This window comes from Trichoderma virens (assembly GCF_000170995.1).
Source record: "Trichoderma virens Gv29-8 chromosome Unknown TRIVIscaffold_89, whole genome shotgun sequence".
In the NCBI taxonomy this organism is placed as follows: Eukaryota; Fungi; Ascomycota; class Sordariomycetes; order Hypocreales; family Hypocreaceae; genus Trichoderma; species Trichoderma virens.
In genome coordinates, this window is record NW_014013660.1 from 140245 (window position 1) to 159345 (window position 19101).

General features: G+C 49.9%; 7 protein-coding genes across 7 annotated transcripts; 3 read left to right on the top strand and 4 right to left on the bottom strand.

The window, feature by feature from the left end:
• Positions 1-3315: 3315 nt before the first annotated feature.
• Positions 3316-5808, top strand: TRIVIDRAFT_183270 (uncharacterized protein; the record flags this gene model as incomplete). The annotated part of the gene is made up of 6 exons (XM_014095672.1): positions 3316-3488; positions 3532-3665; positions 3723-3846; positions 3915-4121; positions 4190-4531; positions 4583-5808. The coding sequence occupies 6 exons, from the start codon at positions 3316-3318 to the stop codon at positions 5352-5354; spliced, it is 1752 nt and encodes a 583-aa protein (XP_013951147.1).
• A 107-nt stretch (positions 5809-5915) lies between these two features.
• On the bottom strand, positions 5916-6470 carry TRIVIDRAFT_41812 (uncharacterized protein; the record flags this gene model as incomplete). Its single annotated transcript, XM_014095673.1, has 1 exon — positions 5916-6470. The coding sequence occupies one exon, from the start codon at positions 6468-6470 to the stop codon at positions 5916-5918; it is 555 nt and encodes a 184-aa protein (XP_013951148.1).
• Positions 6471-6759: 289 nt separating this feature from the next.
• On the bottom strand, positions 6760-7512 carry TRIVIDRAFT_75606 (uncharacterized protein; the record flags this gene model as incomplete). The annotated part of the gene is made up of 2 exons (XM_014095674.1): positions 6760-7155; positions 7341-7512. The coding sequence occupies 2 exons, from the start codon at positions 7443-7445 to the stop codon at positions 6922-6924; spliced, it is 339 nt and encodes a 112-aa protein (XP_013951149.1).
• A 2198-nt stretch (positions 7513-9710) lies between these two features.
• Positions 9711-11014, top strand: TRIVIDRAFT_65910 (uncharacterized protein; the record flags this gene model as incomplete). Its single annotated transcript, XM_014095675.1, has 2 exons — positions 9711-10744; positions 10825-11014. 2 exons carry the CDS (start codon positions 9711-9713, stop codon positions 11012-11014), a joined length of 1224 nt encoding a protein of 407 aa, XP_013951150.1.
• Positions 11015-12312: 1298 nt separating this feature from the next.
• On the bottom strand, positions 12313-13230 carry TRIVIDRAFT_160998 (uncharacterized protein; the record flags this gene model as incomplete). The annotated part of the gene is made up of 3 exons (XM_014095676.1): positions 12313-12802; positions 12943-13018; positions 13128-13230. 3 exons carry the CDS (start codon positions 13228-13230, stop codon positions 12313-12315), a joined length of 669 nt encoding a protein of 222 aa, XP_013951151.1.
• A 617-nt stretch (positions 13231-13847) lies between these two features.
• On the bottom strand, positions 13848-15374 carry TRIVIDRAFT_216864 (uncharacterized protein; the record flags this gene model as incomplete). Its single annotated transcript, XM_014095677.1, has 4 exons — positions 13848-14270; positions 14339-14664; positions 14729-14930; positions 15028-15374. 4 exons carry the CDS (start codon positions 15298-15300, stop codon positions 14109-14111), a joined length of 963 nt encoding a protein of 320 aa, XP_013951152.1.
• A 735-nt stretch (positions 15375-16109) lies between these two features.
• Positions 16110-18622, top strand: TRIVIDRAFT_88274 (signal recognition particle receptor alpha subunit, Srp101; the record flags this gene model as incomplete). The annotated part of the gene is made up of 4 exons (XM_014095678.1): positions 16110-16596; positions 16667-17624; positions 17696-18222; positions 18296-18622. The coding sequence occupies 4 exons, from the start codon at positions 16363-16365 to the stop codon at positions 18539-18541; spliced, it is 1965 nt and encodes a 654-aa protein (XP_013951153.1).
• Positions 18623-19101: the final 479 nt, after the last annotated feature.

Here is a 19101-nt window from a genome sequence, read left to right on the forward strand (position 1 = left end):
CTGTACAAACGGAGTTATCAACGCCTCGCTGCGTCAACTGCAGCCTAGTCAGCCTTCCTATCCATAGTGACGCAGCCAATTGCATGAAAGGCGCTCTTACGCACACACGGTGAATGGACCGTCGGAGCATCATCCAAAAGGAGTTGGTTGAAGGCGAACGGCCTGCGAACGGGCATTCCAGTAGCGGTAGCCAGGCGCGCAAAGCTCAACCAATAGATCAAGATGCGGATCAACTACTCTTGAAATAAAGTGTGTGCACTACCCGCACTAAGTGGCCAGAACTGCAGCTTCTAATCCGGAAACGGGCCGCGGTGGTGACGATATTTGCTAAAGTGTTGACCCATGAGACAATGAGTCGCATTGGGAATCCTGCAGGAAGCTGACCCATGCTCCTGCAGATGAAACATGGAGCATCGGAGTAGATAGATCGTAGGAATGCCCGCAGGCTTGATTCCCGTTTATCTGACAAACCCATACGCAATGCCCCGTCGGCATCTTAGCCCCAGTACTTTTCAGCAAGTAAGAGACTCGCAGGTATTGCCCAAAGGAAGGGAATCCTCCCGAAGCTTGCATCTGAGGCATCCGATCGACCAATGAGGGCAGGCCGTCTTGGCTGGAGCGGCTGAAAAGAGTAGCTGCATCTCCGTTGACTCGGGTTACTGCTCATTAATCCTTGTCGATGACATATACGGTAATCGTTATAGATTTAATTTCCTTCACGCTTCCACTCTTGGGGTATTAGACACTGAACTGCATCTCTAAGTGGTAGAAAGTGACTATCGGTCTTTGACGTCTCTGGATTTAAAATTCCACCACATCGCAATGTTACGGCCTGCTGAAAGAACATGCCATAGAAACACCGATACCGTTCAACAATGGAATCAATACTAGGATTTGGTGATATACATCCGACCGTACAAGCTGCGGTTCAAAACCTCTGTTCAACATACATCGAAATAATGTTCGGGTACAGACATTTGGCCTTGGTGCTCGCTGACCGATGTTGCTGCGTGACGGAATAAGGAACTCAAAGATTGAGGTGCCTAGAGAAGGGAGAAAGAGACGGTGTAACAGCGTTCGAGATAGGGTAAAGACTTATATGGAGCTGAATAGAGGAGCTGGTATTTTTTGTTTGTTGTGTTCATGCGCAATTCTTCACATATAAAACTCGAGATTGATTGATATGTGGTGATAAAGTTAATAGCCCTTCAGAAAGAAACATCCGCAAAGCTCGGTGTCAATATCAAGTCGAGGCAAGCTCACAACATGAAAAGAGGCAGATGAGCAAAATGCACGTATGCGGGGGTGAAAACACATGGAACTCTAGCAGATGAACTCGAGGCCCTAGTACGTCCGGAAGGTATTGGCGGTAAGAGGCGGCTCCAAACTAGAGGTGGTGGCGGAAATTGAAGCTCTCCAGTAAGAACTCGAAAATGATCTAAGTTTAGCTACGGAATCAAGCATCGATTGCGCAGTTCCCCGTTCAGGGGTCATCATATGATGGTTTCCAGGGCCCGTTACCATGGGACTGGTTTGTCAGATCGATATGGAAGCCTCAAATATTCGACCCGCCAACACCGCCGGACAGAAGCAGAATCTCTCGTGGGCTCAATATGTGGTATGCCGTAGTATTTCATTCCTTTCCCCAGCATTTACTAGAAACTCTTGTCCACCGGGTCTTGTGAGCATGTCTGACTACAGAATACAAAGGTTTCAAAGTTTCATGATACTTAGCTGGATTGACATAGAGCATTTGCCATTATTTCCAAGGCCAGCCTGGCAGGAACGCAGGAACGCAGGCAACCTGGTAGACTGTGCTGGCTCAATGTCATCAATCTAGAGACCATGGGACTGTAGCTCGTGGTTCGACCGCTTCCTAGTTCCCGCGACCACGTAACACATGGAACGGCCAAGCCGAGCATATGCCTAACGACTTCGTTGTATTAATACCACGGCGAGCTTTGCGGGATCTCCGTCGGCGCCATACCTTCTTCACTAGAGCAAACATTCTGGGTTTGGTCCATCAATCCGTTCCGCATATGTTCGAAGCGCGAGCCATAGACTTGATGGCCGAGTAGATGAAATGCCGATGCAACGGGCCGTGCAATTGGCTAGTTGACTCCAGCCGTTCTGGATACCAGCCGCCAGATCTGTTGCAAGGTGGCTTGAGCGGCGGCATGCTGGTCCAGATCCTCGTGCGATGAAACAAACCCCTAGTGGCACAGATTCAGCAGTTGATCGCTATTTTCTCACGCAAGTGCTCTCTCATCGCAAGCATCTGACTGGCCGGAAGACATGATGTGTAACCCGAACGCAAACGAACGGCTCGGTGCTGGCGTCAAATGCCAGCCAGCATCTGGCACGACGTGTGCATTTTGCGACCTGTCTCTAGCGGTAGCGGTATAACGTCGCGACATATACCAGAAAGGCCGTTGCCACGCAATTACTTCTCTGGCATCATACAACAGTGTCACTCTGGCTCAGCTACCCTTCCGATACCCACTGAGCCGTCCGCTGATAGAGTAATTGGCTGTTCCTAGTGTCCATTAAGCATAGAGCGTGGGAAATCTGAAACACCCAACAAACCTGTGAGGTCGTCGCCACCGAGACGTCTGGCCGATGAAATGCATTGATGCTGGCATACGTCTTTTCGAGAGCCTGCTGGACAACGTGGTCACGCATCTCCTGTAAGACACAGGCTACATACAGCGCCATGAGCCGCACAGGTGCAACCGAGTCCAGAGATGTTTCGGATACTTATTCAATGAGCACCCTCCTCTTGGACAGGGACCGTCATCCATCGCCCCAACTCGCCGGCCTGTCTCAGCACGACTATGTCTGACTTCGGCTCCCACAGCTCCCACAGCTCCCACAGCCTGATGATCGCCATGACCGTATATGATTTATCATAGGAACAAGAATAAACGCAAAACGGTCTGAATTGTGATCAATTTCCGTATTTTGGGGTTCAGACATCTTTGAAGCTGATAGTTTCACGAAGAAGTTGCATCTTGTCTCAGGCCCTGAATTTGTAGTGTGGGCAGCTCCTTCCCTATGACGGCAAGTCGGGGCGCGATTGACCTGCTTTACCAGCAAAAATTCTCTTTGCCGGCTTTTCTCCTCCTACTTGACAGCCCTCGGCAGCAAAGAGTCCAGCTTCAAAACATAAGCCTCTCTTCTTCCTTTCTTCTACATCCACTTGCTCAAGATCCAAGTGCTGAACAGCTAAGCGGAACCCCGATTTTGGCATCTTTGGACAGACCCAACAGTTGCCTACAAAGAGTTGAGAAAAGACAGCCACCTTCCTCAGGAATCATGACGACGACAGAGTATCGTGTGTCACTCTCATACCCAAATCCATCCCTGGGCCAGATGGTTGCAGGATCGCAGGCTTCCAACTCCATAGACGACGAGGCTTCACGAGCAAAACTCGGCTATGGAGGCTCGACAAAGGTGAAGGGTGTGCAGCAGGTAGTTCTAGTCATAACGTATGGCCTTACCCCTCCAGTCTTGCGGTTCTAACTGATACAGGCTCCTTGTTGGCCTTCTAATCTCGACCCTCGATACGACGATCGTGTCTACATCGCTTGTGACGATATCGAATGACTTGAGTGACTTTATCAATGCACCATGGATCGTGTTGGCATACCTGCTGACATATATGGGTTCGGGCCATGTGTTTGCACAAGTACAGATTTGACTTCTCTAACAGAGCTTTGTAGGTTTCGCCGTCTGCATCTCCAAAATGAGCGACATATACGGACGAAAGAACATTCTGGTTCTTTCTTGGGTCATCTTTTCTGGATTCTCTTTGGGCTGTGCCAATTCTAAACACATGACTGCACTGTACGTATAGTCCCGATCTCAAGCATCGCAGGACAAAAGGAAGGACGATAGTGACTCAAGCCCATCAGCATTGTGTGTCGTGCTTTCCAAGGCATAGGGGCATCGGGGTTGTACAGCTTGACCCAGATAGCACTTGTTGAGGTCGGTCCCATCCACCGCCCCAGCCTAATCGGGGCTATGATCGGAGCAACACTTGCCATAGCCTTCGTCCTTGGCCCTCTTCTTGGAGGCCTAATCTCCAGGCTCTCTGATTGGAGATGGCTCTTCAACCTTAAGTGAGTCTGCAAAAACGCCTGACGTGCTTGATCTGCGTTAAACGGTTATTTACATTTACCTACTTTAGTATTCCCTTTGGACTAGTTGCCATTCTCGCCATCACGAGTTTCTGGCCCCTGGAGGAAGTCTCTCATCTTCTCTCTTGGGAGGCTTTTGCGAGCATAGACTTCATCGGCAGTGCCACTCTGCTTTGTAGCTCGTCTTTGCTCGTCTTTGCTATTCAGCAGGCTGGTTCTCAGACATTTGCTTGGTCCAGTCCGGTAATTATATCAGCCCTTATTATATCAGGGATAAGCTGGTCTGCGTTCATATACTGGGAGGTGGTTTTAGATTCGAAAAGGCACCGTCACATTGAGCCAATATTTCCAATTCGGTTAATGTTGCACAGGGTCTATGCGGCGAGCCTCTTGTAAGAGTACAATTTCCCTGGCACCATTGAACATGTTTTGACGCGCGGCAGGCTCACCCTTCTCACTGGATTTCCGTATATTTCTCTTACAATCATTATTCCGGAGCGGTTTCAAATCGTCAATGGCGAGGATGCTCTCATGGCTGGCATTCATCTCTTTCCACTCCTTGGTGCCTGTGCTGTTGGGTCTTTCTTGGGTGGCGCTATATCCAGTAAACAAAACAACACGTCGTATACGCTCATTGCATCATCCTGTCTCCAACTCTTGGGACTTGGGCTGATGACGACCCAGTCGGGAGCAAACAGTGCTGAGCCGTCTCAGTATGCCTACCAAGCAATATTCGGACTGGGAGTCGGTCTCTGCTTTTCGGCGACGACAATTGTGACGAGCATTTCCACGGCTGAGTCGAGTGAGAAAGCCACAGCACAAGGGGCCGTTGCCCAGGCTCGAGTGTTGGGGGGAAGCATAGGCCTCTCAATATGCACAGTCATTTTCAACATTCACGTTAACCGATATCTAGAAGGTCACCTAACCGAAGCGCAGCTCGAGAGCCTTCACCGGTCTCCACTGTCAGGGCTGCAGCTTCCAATTGATCAGCGAGATCTAGTCAGGACGGTCTATGCTGGAGCGTATTCCGAGGAGATCAAGATACTAGCTTGTATTTGCTCAGTCATGGTGGTTGCCGCCTTTTTCACTCTAGAGAGGCATCCCACACCGTTGAAAATCGTGAGTTCAAGATCGAAAGACGGACAATACTCGCGGCGCGGCAGTGATTCGGAGACGGAAATGACAGATCTTCGCAATACCCACCGAATCGTCTGAGTTGGCTTGCAACCATTTGGATCACAACTCCTAATGCGGCTTTGTTTCGGCATTGCGCTGTACCTCCGAAGGACCTCTTTTCAGCCTATACAACATGATAACCTTCACATCCAAGGTAAAGTTATGGTATAAGCTCAAGTTGTGGTGGACCTCTTTTTCATTTTATCCGCTTTGTAAGATGCTTCGCTATGCTATGGGCTTATTTTTTGGAACAATTTGATCAAGAGCCAGCAAATCATATGCTCTCGTCTGGTGTTATAGCTTTGATGTCATAGGTGACGGTCGATTAGATCAATGTATGATATACGATATGAGATTCTTGCTCCGCCTTTGTCATAAAAGAATGAAGACATAAATAAGATTGAAACAAGATTGAAACCAGGAAGGACTTCAGGGCTTGGTCGTGCGGTGATGGAGTAAATTGCATGTACTGGAAAGTAAGACATTCTTGGAGAATCCCATCCTTGGGTTGAGATGAACGTGCGCTGGCGGTTTGTTGAGGAGGGCCGTGATGCTAATCCTGATCTGCTCTGTCAGAGTAAACGCAGCTGCTGTCAAGACTTATGCGCTCAGTACAGGGCCCTCATCGCCGTAAATTGGGTCTTTGCTGAACCACGGCAGTTCCTTGATGTTGTTAATTATCGACTCTTCACCGTGTTTACCGTAGCACATGTCCCAGTCCTTGCCGTTAGGATAGCTTCCAACCATGAGAAACGGATCGCCGTCCTTGTCTTCCAGGAGACGATGGCTGATGCCGGCTGGAACGATGATGATGTCTCCCCTCTTGACCACCGGCTCGACACGTCCGGGATTGCAATCACCTCCAAAACACAGCTTGGCACGACCGGCTGTGACGCACAGGACCTCGTGAGTCGTACTGTGGAAGTGCGTGGTGTCATACATGGTGTAGCGCCATTGAGGGGTGACGACGCCGATTTTGAGGAGATGAGACTCGATCTGTTCTGCTGAGGCGTCTGTGGGGGAGAAGGCGGAGTGGTAGATGATGAGGGGCTTTGACTGGAGCGAGGAGTTGGGGATGAGGTCGTGAGCTGGGATTTGGTGTTTGGAGATTCGGAGCTTGGAGAGGGGAGTTGGATTCAGGTCGGAGGCACTCATGGTGAGCTACCCTGGAGAGATGGGGATGGGGAGCTGGGAAATGTGAAACAAGCGGGATTGATTCGGTGTTTGTTTCGATTGAAGATCGATATCGTTGGATTTGACGGTTTATGTTTGACGCGAAAGCGAGAGGCTGGTTGGATTTGAGAGTTGGAATTAACATGATGTAATGATGGTGTTGCGTGGGGGTGTGGCAGGGTTAATATGGGACGTCATTTCACTTTGCCAAGCAATTCTAAATACGATGGAAAACGAGATCGAGATAACAAGTAATAGTACCTGGTTGGTTAGTATAACGGCCATTCTAATCACTATGGAGCAAGGCTTATGCCAGGACAATAAAGTTTTGCTGAGTTTACTTTATTTCTTCTTCTAAAGTGGGCATCTATTTCAACTCAATGCAAGCGCTTACTTGCACATTGTCCCGGCCCCATCAAAGAGGAACGGCTTTTCAGGGCGCAACACCTCCGACGACCTGGGGCTTGAAGTAGACGGTCATGATGCCCTCAACACCGAGAGTCATGGCTGTCTTCTTGAGGGCCTGGTGCGCGGGACACTCCTCGTCGTAGTACTTCATGTCCTCGAGGCTGGCAAACTCGGACTTTGCAACGAAGGTGAAGCCCTGGGAGCGCTGGTCGGGCTCGGCGGGACCAGCGGCCACGGAGAGGATGTAGGGCTTGCCGTCCTGGATTGTTGTATACAAGTCAGCATTTTATTTGCATCTTGATATAACATGATTTCTTTGCATTTTTGAATCTGCCGGAGAAACATGAGGGGCGATATCGGGATATCAATGAGGGGTCGCTGCCGCCCTAGTATGTGTGTAGCTTCATTTTCAGAAGGGCAGGAGGAAGGGAGGGGTCAATTAACCTTGCTGTTGTTCTCCTTGAGGGTCTGATACAGTCCAACAAGCGTCTTCTGGCTCTCCTCGCTTGGGAGCTTAAACATGGTAATTCGGTGGACGCGGTCTGCCATTTTGCCGGTTGCTGACGAAAGGAATCTGAGGGTCGCGGGGTATTGGATTGAAGGGCGCGGGGTGATTTGCCTGGAGTTGAGAAGCAGAGGCCGAAGGACACGGGAGGTCATGGAACCTATATATAAGCAGAAAGAAAGTGAAGGAGACGGGGAGAGAATCGGAATCGGAAAAGGCAAAAAAAAAGGGACCCAACAGCCAGAGAGAGCTGAGGTGAGCTCTACTAAAATACGACAAGCTACGGAATACAGAGCCCAGATCCGTCACTAATTGTATTATCCTCGGGGGAATTAGCCCCGCGGCTTGGATCGGGAATGGCAGATTGCCTAGTTTGACCGAGTAAACAGCAACGGCAGCGGCTATTGCGGCGTTGAAGGGTGAGGTGTTTTGTAGATGGATTTACTCATTGATTAATTAGGATTCTGACATGTGTACGTAGTAGATATCATATCAATAGGATTCTGTGATTAGTGTTTGGTCACAGTAAGCAAGCCGTTGTTGGTACCTCGGGATTTGTGTCGTGATCCGGATAGGGCTGGAGAGAGATCCGCTCGGGAGATGGAAACAAGCGGCGCGGAAATGCGAACCGCTTTAGAGCGACGGTGGGTCCTAAGCCGTTGAGGCGATGAACGGTATCCTGAGAAAACGAGAACGAGTACATATCTAGTATACTAAAATATGCCAAAATAATGTAGATGGCGGCATGTGATTGGATGCATTTTCGCCGGGATTTATCTTGTCGTATCTGGTAGTTGTTACTGCAGACAAGGGCCCTTGTTTTAGGGCCAGCACTTTGCCGTATTTGATTGTGTTCGGCCCAGGGGGCATCTGTGTGTTTCTCCATCATTGACAGGCAATATGTAACCTGTCAAAATCTGATTCTATTTTCTAGATAGATTAGGCATTTTCTTTGAGATTTGCTTGGGGTTGACGACGGCGCATTTGATGTTGGTATTCTTGGATTTTATAAAATGGTAGACGTAAGAGAAAACGGAAGGGTGAGAAGAAGTACCAGATAGAAGGAGGAGGAGAAGACAACTTACCTTGGTATCTTGGAAGTAGCCATCAGGGTTTCATCATAACAGTATTAATTCCTGTGCTGTCAAAATGACATCACCTTCATAGACATGTGAGGCTATTCACAGTGGTCGTCGTGGCGAAAAGAGTGCCTGCTCCAGAGTACGTCGATAGAGAGGCACAGAGAGATGGATCTTCATATCTCGGTAGGTGTCCAACACGACTTGATGAAGTGTAAGTAGCGATATTAAATGCAGGTGTAAGGTACATGTGCCTTCAAAGAAAGCGGAGTGACGCATTAGAGGGGGCGTTGGGTACCGATGGATACAAATCCCAGAGGTCTTTCTCCTGTCCAGCCCGCACAGCGTCGAGATATGCAGCTCTTCAGATCTTCAAATCTTGTGAGGAGCTCTGCAAGTCATGATAATGATGGCATAATGGGAAAATAAGTCTCGCAGAACACACAAAGGCGGCGATTTCTAGATATCATGTGCCTCCTGCCAGTACGTGGCTTGTCTGCACTGAAGAAGCCAGCGCCTCCAATGCCCCCCCCCCCTTAACTCTGCCGCTGTCTTTCTCTCTATAAATGACATCCGGGCTCCCACCTTTCATCCAAAAAATTCATCCCTCCTTGATATCCACCATCTACCGCCAACTTTCAGCTTCAGCTTCAGAATTCTCCCCCAAGCGTTCACGTTGCCCCTGACAATAGCAGCCTGCCAGCTGGCGACTGATTGAACATCCCATCACCCACATATTCTTTTTTCCTATTTTTCTTATTGGATAAATAAATCACTGTAGCAGCTGGCAACCGGCCTCTATCAGTGCTTTGCCTTTATTTATGCCCAGCACGCGTCAAGGCGGATACTTTTACTGATCTGCCAGCTGGCGGCGCCTCTGCCTCGACCGTGTCGTGTATTTCTTTCCCTCCCACACGCGCTCCGGCTGTTTACTTTCTTCTTCCTTTCTTCTTCCTCTTCACACTTCCCTCCGCAATCATCGCCAAACCCCTATCATTTCATCAACGGTGCCCTTTCCAAAGCATCGTCACCATCTTTTAGCAATCAGTCACTACAAGCCAAAAGGCCCTTATCCTGCTACCAGTATCAATCTACACAACCTCTTTCGTGAGCAATTTCCCCCCTTCCATCGCTATCATCACCGTTGCCGAGAGAGTTTGGCCTCTAACTTTGAGTACCTACCTATTGGTACGCCAGACTTTGGTACACCTTTAGCATCTTGACTTCAAGATGGACTTCTCCCTTAGTTACCAGTCTGGCTATCTTCGAGACTGCAATTACGGGTGCTACAATGTTGCACATGCTGGCTCCCAGCAGAAGAACCCTATCTTCCATCACTGGGAGATGACTTCTCCAGGATACAACTACCATTTCTGCGTAGTTCACCGTGTCTTCCACTGCATGGCTACCGCGTCAAAGATTGACCAGCCATGCTGTGGCGAGTGTGCTCCTGCATACTACAGTGGAGTCCCCGAGGTAGCCTGGATCAGACAGAATGACTACCACTTCGCCTTCCAAAGTGTACAGTCCGGATTTATGCAGATGATGATCTCTCTCAGTGATCGAGGAGATACTCGTGGCTACGTCTCAACAGGTGATCAGCCAGACTTCCAACCCAGCATCATGTTCGTCTTTCCCTCCGACGCGCTTGAACATGGCTCGGCACTCGAGGCCATCCCACGACAGTCCGCCAGCTACACAGGGCTCGGTTCTGTCACCATGGCCCACCGACGTCAGCGCGGCTTGATTCTTCTGAGATTTACTGACTACGATGGCTTGACTGGCTGGATGCTCTGTGGCCGCAACATGACTCGGGAATCGTTTGCGCACCTGGTCGAGGCCGAGCACAACGGCGATGTCGTCATGAAATCTGCTCGGCTCTGGGCTTGCCAGCAGCTGGGCGGCCCTATGCTTCAGGATATTCGCTGGGTGGTTTGGACCATTTACATGATTTCCAGCAAGGCCCTGGCAAACCCCCTCCCAACTGAAAGAGAATTCTGGTTCTGGCGCGCCTGGCTTTGGTATTGGTATTCCAAAGTTAACGAGCTCGCGGAAATTTACCATACGACCATCTCCAGCCCGGAAGAGGACTGGTTCAACCGGTCCCCATCCGACAATCACCCTGTTCCTCATCCTTCCAACGATGAGGCTGAAGTCTCTGCTGAGCGACATGACACTCCTGCGCCGCCTTACCAGGTCGACGCACCGGATGTGTTCTTTGTGTCTGATGAAGAGAACGAGGACAATGCTGACTCCGCTGACCAGTAAGTCGGTGCTGCTTGGGCCGCCAACATCTATTTCATCCATGTAAAAGAACAGAAACTGACTTCGTTCTCTTCTTTAGCCTCAAGCATTCTGAGTCGCCTTCTACCGACTTGTGGTCTACCGAGTCGTCCTCCACCGAGACTTCGTCTTCTGGAGTTCCTTCTTCTGAGACTGCCGTCCACGACTCCTCCCTCTTAATGACGGGGCTCGCTACCACTCTGGCTTCCATCGATGAGGATGAGGATGCTGAAGCCGATGGCGATCAGTAGGTAGTGGTTGACTATGAGATGTCTTCCTCTGTCTAAAAAAAAAAAAGACGCTGAGGAAGACGCTCCCGGCGAAGATCCAATCCTCTCACCTAAAAAGCTAGAGGCTATCTTGTGGCTTGAGCTATGTCACTCAACCTTTCATGTTCTGCTTTTTTTTTACTTCCTTTATTTCCTTTGGTCGCCTTACACCTTTTCTCTCTGTTGCTTGGCTTCAGGACGGAGAAGAATTTGTTATTTGTCTTGCTTGCAAATTTCGGTTACAACCAGCTATCGGAAAATCTGGGTTCGTTTACTGTTGTTTTGTTTCTTGCCTTTGCCTACAAACCATGTCCAGGATCAAAAGAAACTTGGAAACAAAAATTGAGAAAAAAAGAAAAAAAAAAAATTGAAAAAAACAACAACGATACAAAAGAAAAAAAGAAGTCTCGGTCGGGTTGGTTTTCTTTCTTGTTGTTCTGCATATTTCGGCCAGGGTTTATCGGCCAGGGGTCAAAATGGAATCTGATCTTTTTTTTTTCTGTCCTCTTTCTTTTCGGCATATCACGGTCAGGGTCGGTAACATGGGAAAAGTTTAGTTTGGTCTGCTGTTTTGTCCTTTTCGGATGATGATAGGACACAAACCCTTGCAAAATGACGAGGGGAAAAGGCAAACCTCTTGTGGTTTACTTTGGGGTTCTTTCATTGTGGCATATTCTGGTCAAGATCGACCAACAACAAAAAAAAAAAAAAAAAAAAAAAAAAAAAAAGGCGAGAGAGAGGGAGGGGGGGGATTACGGTTTGATGTGCTATTTGTTCTGTTCTGGTTTCTTCATTGGAACTGCACTTTGGGGAGGAAGACATCCAAGAGGCATCTTGTACGCATTCTTTTACTTTATTCGCTTTGAGATGAGGTCATACCACAGGCAGCGGTGGATTAACGTGAGGGCTTAGGACCTCTTGGACTTGGCAAGCGAGCGAGTATGATCACTGCAAAGGATAGCTGAGCTTAGGGATAGCGCTGGCGTAGCAGCGGTGTTTGAGTCAATTGAATGAGTTTTGTATTATTAACCAAGTGCCAGAGTACATGTTGCAGATGTGAGAGGGCCACTATCTTGTGAATGAAGTGGTGCATTATTCCTTTCTATTTTCACGCTTTTTACTCCAGTAGGTGTCTACTCTATCAGAGTCTATCTAATGACATGAACGGTGCTTGCTCGACTCAGCCTTCACCAACCAAGCTGCTCAATCTCCATCGACGTCTGCTCTCAGCTATGCCTCCTGAGCGTGAATGAATAAAGTATCCAAGTTTCTCAGTCATCTCAGTTGCCCATGGCCAAAGAGATGTAAATCCCCCACGCAACTCCCGCCAACGCACCCACCAAGTTCCTCCCCTGCACAGACTTGACGAGCGTAAAGTTGATGAGCGACACGGCGGGCCAGAGCTTGGCGGCGGCAAACATGAGCGCCCAGAACTCGGCCTTTGCCTCTGCCCAGACAAGCCCAAAGTCGACGCGGTTGAAGTCGACGGCGCCGGGGCTGGACCAGAACTTTGCGGCGGCGGGCAGGTTGGTGATGCGCGGGGCGTGGACCATGGCGTGGCGCAGGGAGCGGGTGAAGGTGCTGAAGAGGAGCGTGTTGAGCGCGGCGCCGACGGTCTGGTCGAGGAGGAACTTGAGGATGGTGTTGACGATGGAGAGTTTTGGGGCGGGAGGGGGCTGTGATGATGGGGATTTCTTGGAGTCTGAGGGTTGCTGTTTCTTGGAGGGGGGTTGGGGATATGCGGGGAATGTCGACTCGAGAAAGTCTTGCCTGTGAGGGTGTTAGTTTACTTGGTCAAAGATATGTCGTGCCATGGGATATTATCATGCTGTGATGATGGGAAGTATATGATTTGGGTGTTTTTGCGGCTGAGATGGGAAAATAGCCGACGGTAGAAAAGAAAAACTCACCAGAGAAAGTTTGGCGGCGTGCTCACCACGGTGAAGATGACATATTGGAACACGGGCACCCAGTCTATCGTCACGGCTTCCTATAGGTCACGGATCGTATTAGTCGATGATCGTTTTGTATATACAGCTTCCACAAAGAAACGTGGTATCCGAATATCATCAATCATGCTGCGGATGGTTTTCACTCACGTTGTTCCGGTATGCGGTGATGGCTTGCGCTAGAATGTTGGACAAGGCTGCCAAGAGGGAAGATTGCAGCGTTGCCTGGATGATGGGTGATGGTGCCATGGTTGGCGATGCTGTTGGAGATGCCAAGTTATAGATGGATGGTATATATGTTTATGCGTATAGATATTTATAGAGGAGAGGAGGAAGAGGAAGAAACGAGAGGGGCGTGTCGGTTATGAATGAATCAAGAGTTTTTAAGAGGACTCGAGGCTGGACTATGGCGAGCGACGGATAGAACAATCCAGCGCAATATCTAGCCTAGCACTAGGGCGATAAAAAAAAAGCGTCTACGAGTATGTGTTCCACCAGGCTGCAGAACTCCATCGCAGCCTAATCAAGCAATAGGCCAGCACGTCACTCTTATAAAGCAGCAATTGGCGATGACAAACTGTTCCTGCAAATGCTGACACGTGCAAAGCAACATTACCATCAGCTCAATGCAACGGCATCTAATCATGCATTTGATGTCATTTCACTTGAGAACACCTGTCATTACGGACAGTGTATAAGTCTTTCCTTGTATCTTGTGCCGCTGATTAAATTCCCGAAACGTGTCCCTCCAGCACCCGCCATGAGGATGGAGGATGCCGGGCACATGATCGTTTCCTCTCCTCTTCTCTTCTTGAACAAGCCATGGCTTCTTCTTCTACTCAACCAAGAAGCTTCAAGTGTCATTTGGTGAATAATTAAGTGGAACAAGTCTAACCCCCGCAGTGGAGCGGAAACCCCCAAAACGCCGCCGATAGCGCCAGCCTCACTCTTCAACGCTGGTCCCTATGCCTATACCATATATGCACACCACCGCTGGACCTCTTTATGCCGTGTCTAACGCCTCTCGTGATATCCTATGGTGTTCTTTCTTCTTCCTTCATACATGCAAAAGCTTTTGTTTGGTGCCTCATTCCTGTTTTATTTCTCTTTCCCCCATCAAGGCGGTTTCAAGGTCTGGTGAGAAGCCACATGAAGAACAGCTGGACAAGGTAGGAGTAGAAGAAAAGGAACTGTGTCCTCTGGTTTCGCTTCACCCTGGTGTCCGTCTGCATAGGTCCTCCGGAGTTGGCGGCTGTTTCAGGTAACAGGACGTATTTCAGCGATCGCATCTAAACATCAGGTTAATTAGCACTGCTATATCACGGAATGGGGGTTGAGAACCGATGTTGTAGCATACCAGGAAAAGGGAGTTGGCCAAGAAAGTATAGATAAAGACCAACCACCCAACCCAGCCTCCAGTGCCCTTGCCACCGTTGACAATCTCGGCAATGGCAATGGTGACAATAATACCAACAAACTTGTAGCCAGAGTAGGCAATCAAATCAAGTAGCTGGGACTGGCTGGAGATGCTCAGGAGGTAGCATCCGACTTTCAACGCGATGATTTCGAAGATGACGACGCCGAGCGCAATTGTTGCTGTGTATCCAAGAAGTTCGGGGTTAAACTTGCCCCTGACACCGGCAACCAGAGTAGATAGGAGAATGTACGTGACCAATGCCATGACTACATGTTCATGTTAGCTGCCGTTCCCTTGCATATAACTGGTGTTTCGATGCGCGCAACCGACCTGGTATGTACATATCGGGGCTGTTGATGTCGTCTCGCGGAGGCAGATATCGCAGCTCCTGGCCGTTTGCTCCCACAGCTTGTTTGCGGGACCAGGGCTTGTGCCTCCAAGGGAAGAGGACCAGGAAGAGCTTGTTGACGACGTAGAAGTTGGAGACATTGAAGTAGTACTTGAGCGCGGAAACATTGACGTAGCGGCCGATCTTTGAAGCAGAGTACCTGGTTAGCTGGATGGACACAAGAAACGGTTCTGTCCAAAGAGAAGAGACAGAGACAGAGACAGGGGCATGATGAACACACGTTCTGTTCCACATATTCCTGGCCGTGCTTGAAGGCAGTCTGGCCAAACTGCGCCGCGACCTGGGCCGTGGGATCGTTCATGAACTGGCCGTATGCGCCAAAGGCGTTGCCTATGTTGCCGCCCTGCTGCTGCTGATACGGATTCCCGCCATAGCCGAGCTGTTGCGACTGCGCGGACCCCGGAGGCGGAGGCGGTGATCGGAGCTGGGGAACCGTGGAAAAATGCTGCGGCACCGGGTGGTGCAACGGAGGGGACTGCGCCGCCCGATGCATTGTTGCAGCTGAAAAGAAACGGTAGAGGACGAGAGAAGGAAATACTCTTTCGGTTCGGGGGCGAGGGCGCGTCGAGGGGGGCGAGGCCGCTGGTGTTCTTACAGGGAGAGGTGAAGATGGCGATGTCGAGATGCCAGGTTGAAGTGGTTGATTTGGCTGCTGCAGCGTCATACATGCGCTGAGCTTGATGCGCGCATTGGGGGCGTTGCAGGGGAGGAGTACTTCCAGGTACGTGCGGCCATGCGCTAGACACCCTGCTCAGTGCAGGTACAGGCCCCGTACTCGTGCTGGGCACTAGAGCCGCCGCGGGCCTCTTGAGTGCTATACCGTGGCCTCTACTAGCAGCTCTAGGGCCCTTTTACACTTTACTAGGCGCATGGACTTTTACTCGTGCAGCCCATCCCGTTGACACGTGATCCGGCTTCTGTCCTTTCCGCGCGTCGGCATCGGACCATGCCATGTACAAACTAAAATTCCCATCGCGTACTCCGGGAATCCGATATTCAGATGGAGAATCCAGCATTGTGAAGAGGCCAGAAAGCTCGGAGACGCTTCGGCTACCGATGGAATTAATTGAGCATGGCGAAATGCGCGAGAGGGTGTGGCGTCTCTAGACCTGATAGACCTGATAGACCAACGAACTGACTTGCCTTGATTGTGCCTTGCATCTTGCTATCTCGTATCGCATCTCTCTCCGTCTTATTAGTAGTACTTGTTCGCCACCTCACAACTGCTAGCGCAACTTGTCTCTCGACTTGCGACCCAACTCTGCGTCTGCCTCTCGCTGCAAAGACAAAGAACGGTGTGAGATTGTAAAACTCTCCGTCCTACATAATTACCATCGCTTGGTATCTTGATTTTTGCCAGGGCTGGGACTTCCTTGCTGGCCTCTTGTCGTTGCTTTGCTCTTCCACCACCTTCCACTCCTTATCGTTTATCTTGATGACTACACCTTTTCCCTGACCTCTTCCAACGTCCACTCTCTTCCTCTCTCCACGGCTCCGACCAGCTCGCAAACTCAGCCTCTGGTTTCTCGAATCGACAGCGACTGGCTAATTCAACATGTTGGATGCGTTTGAGATCCTCACCACCTCCGGCGTGGTTCTCTGGTCGAGGACGTATGCGCCCGTCAGCCCCTCCATTGTCAACAATTTCATTGCCGACACGTTTATCGAGGAGAAGTCGGGCAGCATTGCGCCCACCGATTCGCAGTCGGCCGCGACCAATCCTGCCTACAGAAGCGACCAGCACACTCTAAAATGGACCTTTGTCAAGGAATTGGGCTTAATCTTTGTGGTATGGACATGATCTGGGCGGTCCGGATCTTCTGCGCACACCGGGTATACTAATGACTTTGCTACATCAGGTTGTCTACCGTTCTCTGCTACACTTGTCATGGGTTGATAAGCTCGTGGACAACATCAAAACCATCTTTGTCGAACTCTACGGCGATCAACTTAAGAAGCCCCATACGACCCTCGTCGAATGCCACTCGTTTGGTGAATATTTCGACCAGCAATTGCAGGAGCTAGACAAATCGAGTCATGTCGGATCTATAAGTCCTATAGACGAGGAAGCTTCCTCTCGCTCCTCGGCGTCGGGCCTGAAATATAGAGGCCATGCGCCCAATGGCACTGCCCAAGATACATCGGCTGATTCGACGCCCATCCCAACACCTAACGCTTCACGCCCCTCAACTCCTGGCAACTTGGTTGTTGCCAAGGCTGGCCCCGTAGCCAAGATGTCCAGAAGAGCTCGCAAGGCCCACAACACTGGTTCAGCACCTGTATCGTCTGGAGACGAGGCTTTGGCTTCAACTCGACAGAAGAAGGGCGCCAAGGCCACGAAGAAGGGGCGTAAATGGAATGCCGAGGGATTCGCTGACGAGGAAGACGACGACGTACAGCTGGATTATTCCCGGCCTAATCTCACAAGTGACTCAGAGGCTGAGGCAGTCGGGCGGTCTAGCGCTCTTGATGCTGTTGAATCGTCCACCTGGGGATCCACAAGCAAGGGCAAGTTCATTCTCAAGGACTTGGGAGACGAGGTGCACGACATCTTGGCCTCAGCAGAGGCCCAGAAAGCCGAGAAGGCCGCGCGAGCAGACTCAAAGACTGGTCTTTTGGGCACTGGAGTCAATGCCATCAGTGGGCTGTTCCGAAATGTTGTGGGCGGCAAGACGCTGACCAAGGAGGACCTTGACAAGGCCATGAAGGGCATGGAAGAACATTTGCTACGCAAAAATGTGGCGCGCGAAGCCGCCGTTCGTCTGTGCGAGGGTGTCGAAAAGGAGCTGGTTGGCGTCAAGACTGGAAACTTTGAGAGTAAGTGCAAATGCTGGCCCCCTTTTTATATCGTCTGTCTTCTAGGAAAGGTTACTAATTACATATACTAGGCATCAACGCCAAGATCCAGACGGCAATGGAATCGTCTCTTACCAAAATGCTCACTCCTACCTCCTCGCTCGATCTTCTTCGCGAGATCGACTCCATCACAGCTCCTCCAGTCACCTCTCTGCGCAAACCCCGACCCTACGTCATCTCCATCGTCGGAGTCAACGGCGTCGGCAAGTCCACCAATCTGTCCAAGATCTGCTTCTTCCTGCTGCAGAACAAGTACAAGGTCCTCATCGCCGCCGGCGACACTTTCCGTTCGGGTGCCGTGGAGCAACTCGCTGTGCATGTGCGAAACCTCAAGGAGCTCACGGCCAGAGAAGGCGGAAAAGTCGAGCTGTACCAAAAGGGATACGGCAAGGACGCCGCCGCCGTCGCGAAGGATGCGGTTAACCATGCTGCTCAGGAGGGTTACGATGTCGTTCTCATTGACACGGCTGGCAGGAGACACAACGACCAGAGACTCATGTCGTCTCTGGAGAAGTTTGCCAAGTTTGCCCAGCCTGATAAGATTCTCATGGTTGGCGAGGTACGTCTCCCTCATCTCACACATATATACTTACTTGATGTATATCGCTCAATTGCTAATATCTTCTTTCCAGGCCCTTGTGGGAACAGACTCTGTTGCCCAGGCACGCAACTTTAATGCGGCCTTTGGCTCTGATCGCGCCCTAGACGGCTTCATCATCTCCAAGTGCGACACCGTGGGCGACATGGTCGGAACCCTGGTCAGCCTGGTCCACGCGACGAACGTGCCTGTTGTGTTTGTGGGAGTTGGTCAGCATTACTCTGACCTGAGGAACTTTTCGGTCAAGTGGGCTGTAGGGAAGCTGCTGAGCAGCAATTAATGTGTAACAAAAAAAATTCATGAGTAGACGACAAAACCTTGTCCTAGTAATTGGATATAATACGAGTTAATTTTCACCTCTACCACTTCTCTCTGATTCGCTCTCTCACACACACGCTGCCTATCAAACATCACATAAATGGTAGCAAATGTATATCAAATCGACAAAAAAAGGATTCCTAAGTCTCATTGCAAGCTTCATTTAGTCCATTAATACTATAAGTCTGCAGACGAGTTCCATACTCTGCATCCGCCGCCGTTTAGGCTACGACTATCCATTTCATGCGTCCATTCGTTTCAACCCCCTTTTTAAGGTCACATTAATCACTAGGCAGCATGAAAGAGCGACCTGATTTCATATCCATCCCTCCCACCATGCATATCAAAAGAGGAAAAATAAATAAATAAAGAAAAGCAACAAAAGGGAAAAAGAAAAAAAAAACAGAACTTAGGAAAAAAAAAGGCGAAAAGAAAAAGAGTATCAAAAGCCCAACACGGCAAGGGCCAGCGCCAGTTTATAAAGATAATCGAAATGTAACAGTAATTCAAGAAAGATAATAT